At 35.4% G+C, this 7,273-nt stretch overlaps 1 protein-coding gene across 1 annotated transcript; it reads left to right on the top strand.

The window, feature by feature from the left end:
- The first annotated feature begins 2,244 nt into the window (after positions 1–2,244).
- LOC136070401 (zinc finger BED domain-containing protein RICESLEEPER 1-like) lies at positions 2,245–3,904 on the top strand. The gene is made up of 4 exons (XM_065780302.1): positions 2,245–2,848; positions 3,041–3,571; positions 3,675–3,740; positions 3,894–3,904. Exons 1-4 carry the CDS (start codon positions 2,245–2,247, stop codon positions 3,902–3,904), a joined length of 1,212 nt encoding a protein of 403 aa, XP_065636374.1.
- Positions 3,905–7,273: the final 3,369 nt, after the last annotated feature.

Raw genomic sequence — 7,273 nt, 5'->3', positions numbered from 1 at the left:
AATTTTCTTTGTTTCACGTCTTTCTTTTTTGTTAGTCTCGTTGATTTCATTTGTTATGGAAATCAAATGTTAAAATCAAATAAACCCAAAGATTCATACTATGAAACCCTAACTATTTTACTTTTATTCTTTGTTCTTTTCTTTAATCAATTTTGATCCTGTTTTAATTTTATGCAGGATTGAAAGCTAACTCCAAGTATCATTATCTGCCTCAAGTTTGAAACCCGGTTTTCTTAAAGGTACTTTTTGAATATGTTTATATGTATATACTTGTAGTTATATTTGTATATTTGTGTTTGTTTTTCATTTGATGATGAAAATGGGTTTTTAGATCTTTGTTTCGAGTGTATGAAAATGGGTTTTTAGTGTTTTTTATTCTGGGTTTTGGTTTATGTGGAAGGATTTAGTTGAAATGAGAGTTGGGTTTTCTGGGTTTTTTGTGGTTTAGTTGTAATGGAAATTCAAATGGTTGGGTTTTCTGGGTTTAAGGTCCTTGAACGCATTTGGCTGATCCTGATAAATATTTTGTGTTAATATGTTGAGAATCATGGTTGACCATGTACTTGATCCTTCTATCATGAGTATGTTTGTGATTATATTGTTGAGGAAACAGATCTTTTGTTTGAAACAGGCCATGTTGTTCCTCATTGTTTGTGCTTATTAGTGAAAGAAATTCACATGGCAGCAAGAAGTTTACTTTTCACCACTAGTTCTATTGATGCATTTTTTTAAAACCTTTAGATAGAAATGTCAGCTCACATGTTGGGCCTAGTTTAGTTGTGTTGCAGTTTTCTTTGGCTTTTGTAAGTTTTTTATAATTCAAAATCATAAATGTAACCTCCTTCTGTTTTATTGGAAATTCAAATGGTTGGGTTTAAGGTTTATGGTATGGTGTCCTGCACTTTTTTTGATAGGTTCTAGTTTAAGTTTTTAAATATTGTCATTTTTGGTTGCTGGGGTTGACATATCACCTTGTATGCTGACTTATCTCTATCTGTGTCATGTGTGTTTTACTCGTTACCTATGGTTTGTGTTAATGTTATTAATGTTTGGTTTATGTGGTTGAGGTGCCAACTCATTTACTGATATTATATGCCATTTGTGTTTAGTATTTAAAAAAATAATAATAATATGTAGGGACTCTGGTGATTATTTGATGTTTCTTTTACAAAAAGGGGCAGAGTAATTTAAATGATAAATATAAGATTGTTGAAAGGGATACTATTGAATGTAATTCATGAGAGGTTCATTAATGTGGCTTGCAGATGCTTTTGATTTTGCTTTTCTATTAGTTTGTACAAAGAATTCAATGGAGGCAGAGTGTGATTGTAGAATTAAAAAAAAAAAAAAAATTCATGATATTCTGTGATCTTTCTTTCTAATAATCTCTTTTGATTATATCTGTGATCTTGCAAGATACTGGTTTTCCTTTTTGGTTTGTGTGGTTATTATTTATTATTAGAGCTATGAATTATACTTGTTACCCTAGTTGAAGCTTCTGCTGCTACCCAATCTGAAGCAGCTGCTGCTTCTGAGTTGCCCCCAATTCCACAATGCCAAGTGAGTATGACAGCCCCTGTTAGTGGTACTTGTAGTGGTAGGAAAAAGTCTGTTGTTTGGGGTCACTTTGAAAAAGTAAAGATAGGTGAGGGTGATACTAGTAAAACTAAGGCTATTTGTAATTATTGTCAAAAAACGTATAATGCTGGTAGTAAGACTTCTGGTACTAGTAATTTGTTAGCCCATGTGCCAATATGTCCCAAGAACCCAAATAGAGATGATCTAGTTAAAGGGCAGAAAACATTAGCTTTTGAACTCAAAAAGGGATGGACAAGACGGATTCCACCTTGTGTCAACATCCTTTTCTGTTGAGGCTTCTAAAAAGGCATTGGCCGAAATGATTATAATTGATGAGTTGCCTTTTAGGTATGTTGAGGGGTATGGGTTTAAGAAATATGTAACTACTTTACAACCTAAGCTTCGATTAAAGGATATCCCATCTCGTCAAACTATGGTTAAAGATGTGATAGGCATTTATAATAGTGAGAGAAAGAGAAGCTAAAGAAATCCTTGAGGGGTTGTAGGGTGTGTCTCACTACGGACACATGGACTTCTATTCAAAATCTAAATTATATGTGTCTCACATGTCACTTTATTGATAATGCTTGGAAATTGCATAAGAGAATTTTAAATTTTTGTCAAGTTGAAGACCACAAGGGGGAGACTATAGGTAGAAAGTTTGAGATGTCATTGCGTGAGTGGGGTATTGATGTGATATTCACCTTGACAGTGGATAATGCTAGCTCAAATTTAACAATAATTAAATTTTTGCAAAAGGTGACTAAAGATTGGAATGGGACAGTTTTAGGAAATGAGTACATGCATATGAGGTGTTGTGCCCATATACTAAATCTCATTGTGGGGGAGGGTTTGAAAGAGATAGATGCATCTGTTGCTAAGGTGCATGAAGCTGTGAGGTATGTGAAGTCCTCACCCAATAGAAGTCAAACTTTTAGGAGTTTTATGGAGAGGTTAGGTATGGAGTCCAAGAGTCTTCTTAGTCTAGATGTACCTACTAGGTGGAACTCAACCTATATCATGTTAGAAGCTGCTGAAAAATTTGAGAAAGTGTTCCTTCGAATGGATTTTGAAGATGATGGTTATTCGTCGTACTTTAGGACCAAGAAAGATAGTGGTGGTTTGGGGTCTCCGTGTATGATTGATTTTCAAAATTGTACGGCATTTGTGACTTTCTTAAGGCTTTTTTATAATGCAACAAAGAAATTTTCTGGTTCTTTGTACGTTACTTCAAATGCCTTCTATGATGAGATCTTTGTTATTCAGGAGAGTATTTCCAATTTAGTTAAATCCCAAAACACTCTCTTGAAAAGCACAGCCACAAACATGCAAACTAAATTTTAGAAGTATTGGGGGGAAGGGGAAAAAATTAATCCTCTTTTGTATGTGGCTGTAGTTCTTGATCCACGAAAAAAATTGAGGTTTTTGAAGTTTTCATTTTCTGAAATTTATGGGAATGCAGTTGCAGAAGTTATGGTTGATAAGGTGAAAGATCTTTTGTATAAGTTGTATAATTTTTACACTTCTATTCATTCACCAAATGTGCAAGAACAAAGTGGGAGTGAGAGGGCAGAATTGGAAAGTGATGCTAGTGATCCATATGTGATGGTTCACTCGCGATATGAACGTTTTTTGCAAGTTGAGCAATCTGTAAGTTGTAGTAATGAGCTTGAGAAGTATTTGGCTGAAAACTGTGATGGTAGAAAGGATGTGAATTTGGAAATATTGGAGTGGTGGAGGGACAATTGTAATAGGTACCAAGTGTTATCTAAAGTTGCTAAGGATGTGTTGGCTGTGCCAGTTTCCACTGTTGCATCTGAGGCAGCATTTAGCACTAGAGGTCGAATTGTTGATCCATTTCGAAGTTCACTGTCTCCTCTAATGGTTCAAAACCTTGTATGTTCACAAAATTGGCTTCAAGCCATAGTTCCAATTTCTCATCGCCAGTCAAGGGATGATGTGGAGGCATTGGAGGAGGAGTTACTTGACTTAGGTAATATGTTTAAATTCTGAAACTTAGTCTATTAATTTTATTGAATGTTTCATGTATTCAAGCAAGATTTAATCTGTTGTGTTTATTTTCTATTCTTTTTTAGCTTTAAATCAACAACCAACAGCAAGTGCAACAGCAAATACCAGCTCAAGCAAGGGCTCCACTTCAGGCAAGTGACCCTTAATCACCATTGATGATTAATCACTGACTCGGTATGATTCTGCCTTCAGCCCCCTACTATTATAAACTTGGTTTCCTTACTAGTTGGTTTTGTATTTGGTACTAATATATTGTTTGTTGAATATTTTTTTGTCTATTGTAGGAGGATGGTAATTTATTTTGTAAAGAAGGCAACATTTTGGGAATATTCTGGAAGCTTTTTTGGACATATTGCTTTTCTAGCTTGTAACAATACTCATTTGTCAATACTTATAGAAAAGAAATCTTAGTTCATAGGTTTTCTTTTCTATTAGTCATCGACTTATAAACTATAGAGTAGTCATTCAATGCTTTGGAAAAGCTATTTTTTTGAAATACCTATGGTATTTGATTGTTGTAACTAATTATATTGCTTGGAACATTGTATAACTACCAAGCTTTCTGCCTTATGGGCTACTACATAAAAAACTTGCAGTAACTGCCTCTATGTTACTAAGTATATTATCTGTTGTGATTTATTTGTTGCTGGAAATATTGATTGTTGTGGATGGCAGGTTTTATAGGTGTTGAGCAACTTACTGCTTAACACTTAACAGATTACATATTATTATTGTTATATTTTTTGAGCAACAGATTACATATTATTTGTTGTGTTTATTTTTTGTGGATAATGTGGGAAAATTATGTATTTGGATTGATAGTAGCATCTTGTTTCAGATCACAGGTGATTTAAAAAAAAAGGGATTTTGGTATGTTGTTTTAACTTTTAATCACAGGTGATAAAAGGAATAGCCCTTTTTTGGGCCTTTTAGATATGTTCTGATTGAAGGCCCAATAAATTAAGTAAAATGAGGCCCAATTTCAAATATACGGAATTCAAAAAATCTGAAATCAATGAGGTTTAGCAGACTGCCAAACCGTGTAATTTGGGCTAAAAAGGCCCCAAAAAATGAAACTTTCAAAATTTTAACTATGTAAAAATGTCCGGCCCAATCTGAGGCCCAGACCCGTCAAACCGATGACCCGGAATGTCAGATCTGACCCGAATATTCGGTCGAATTCGGTCCTGAAATTCAGTAACCCAATCCAATCGGGTCGAGTTCGGTTTGGGCCCAAAACCGACCTGGCCCGACCTGTGGACAACCCTAACTGCAATCTCATTACTGGAAAAACGAAGAACAACTAGGATAATCTGCCTTACAACAATCCAACAAAACAGGTGGCAGATTATCTTTATGGAAGAAAAAAGATAAACAAGAACTAATCACAAATCTAGCTGCTTGGTGAGCAATGCTATTGCAAGACCTCTTAACCTAAACAAAGGAACAAGAAGAGAAACATTCCACTAGAGCGAGAATGTTACAACGGGGTGTGAACAGAAGATGTTAGGGCTTGTGTTGTCACCGACGGTAACTACAGCTTAGGCTATTGCCGGGGGCAGCTAAGGATTGGAACTTCAGGCGGCGGCTGGGGTTTGTTTTCTTTCCACTCTCCCTTTCTCTCTCACTGTGGGTTTTTACAAGTAGGTAAAAATTTTATTTTATTTTTAATTTGGTACTAGTTAATATTTTTTTATCACTTAGTTTGTAATTTTTTAATTAAAAATATGCCTGGCCATTAAAGAAAATGCCAAGTCATTGTGAAGTTAACCGCGTAAGTAACATTGTTAACAGAAATTAGTAAAATGACCAATACAACTCAGTTTTAAAACTTAAGAGACTAATTGTGCTTACTTCAAACTTGAGGGACCAATTGTGCACACAGGATAAACTTCAGGGACCAATAGTGTAGTTTCGCCATAAAACTTTCTACAAATAATTTAGTTTAGGGTTGGGTTAATCTATATTCTTTATGATTTTTTTTTTTTTAATGGCCAAAATGGTTGAGTGGGGGTGACCATAGTGGCAGACTCTCATAGGCGTGACCATTGGAGCACTCACCCGTTAGAGAATGTTTGATTGAGCCATAGTTAGAACTGTCTGAGGTGACAACATATCTCATCCTAGCCTTATAAGAAGGCTAGCACCCTTGGGTTAGCTGCAAGAGAGAATTCCCACGTTCCACTCATTAGGGTTTGAACATGGGACTTCAAGCAGTGTTGCACTCTTATGTTCACACAAAAACCACTAGACTACCATGCTCACCATTCTCAATGGTTTTAGGACATATATTAATTATCTGTTTATAAATTTTTTTAATGAAAAATTGAAAAAATTGTCAAAAAGTTCTTTACTTTTTCATATATAGTTTCATAAAAAGTTCTTCACCTTAGAGCATACATTCGTAAATTCCTATTAATAATTGCGGCATTTGTGAATTGAACTCATTAAAGAAAGACCAAAAAAAAAGAAAAAAAGAGGAGTTTAACAGCACTTCAATTGAGGCTCAATTGATCAAAATTCGACTGCAACTAGATCAAGACTCACTTGATAATTAATTGGTTGGGCTCATAATTCTATACCCTACTTAGATCAAGTATAATGACCTCACTCACTTCATGATATTATAATATTTAAGAAGAATTAATCATAAATAGCTTTCAAGGCATAGAAACCATGAATATCTACATCACGGCTCAAGCTATGTATTTTCATGATTAGAATTAAACAATCAAAATACAAAATTTTGGTTCCTGTAGGGATATTGGGCCATTGGGCCCAAGAGCCCATCATTTGTTCGTGCTACAGGTCTGTGGCCCAATCCGAGGACAAGAGGTCATCCGAGGAGAAGGAATTCTTATTAGAAAAGACTGTGTTAGTAAATAGAGGTTAACTTTGACCATAATGGCTCAAGAGGGTGGGTCGAGGATAAATACATCCTCGGCTAATTGATGCCGAGGCCCGAAGGGGTTGTCTTTCGCTCAGGGTGATGTTCCAAGAAGTCTCGTTGGAGTTGATAAGTATCGTAGAGATATCAGATAGGAAAGTGCCGTAAATATCTAAGGAAAAAGCTGCTACCTCCGCATTAAATGCACTACAACTAACTCTCTGGCCGCATTAATGTGGAGGTGATACCTGAACAGTGTTGTTTCAGCCTTACAGCTACTATATGGTGACTTAGGGGAGGGGTTGATACAAGTATCAACACCAACCCTTTAGCATGCACGTGTAAGGTGGGAATGAAAATGAAAGATGATATAAAAGAAGAAGGAGGCAAAAAGAAAATGAGGATTGAGAAAAAGAAGGAGAAAAACATTGTAGCACTCATGAACTAAATTTGTAACCGACCCTGAATAATAAATAAGAATAGACATCCTCGTACCTTGCCGAGGACGATTTTTCTTTGATACAAACTTTTTTCTTTTCATTCTATTATCATCTAAACCCATTCTAATGTTTGTTTGATTATCTAAAGCCCAATTTTCCAACTCATTCTCTATAAATTCATTGTTTTGAGTATTTTAGGCCTAAATCCATCCATGTAGTAAGTTGGGAGTTCAAATCTGGTCCTTATAATTGGCGCCGTCTGTGGGAATTACTGGTGTTATAGTGAATCCAACTTTCAACGATGGAAGGTTCAGGTCCACACCAGGCAGAATCTATG

The sequence above is a fragment of the Quercus suber genome, unplaced genomic scaffold (genome assembly GCF_002906115.3).
Source record: "Quercus suber isolate HL8 unplaced genomic scaffold, Cork oak 2.0 scaffold_231, whole genome shotgun sequence".
NCBI lineage: Eukaryota > Viridiplantae > Streptophyta > Magnoliopsida > Fagales > Fagaceae > Quercus > Quercus suber.
This window is presented reverse-complemented; position numbering and strand designations above follow the sequence as displayed.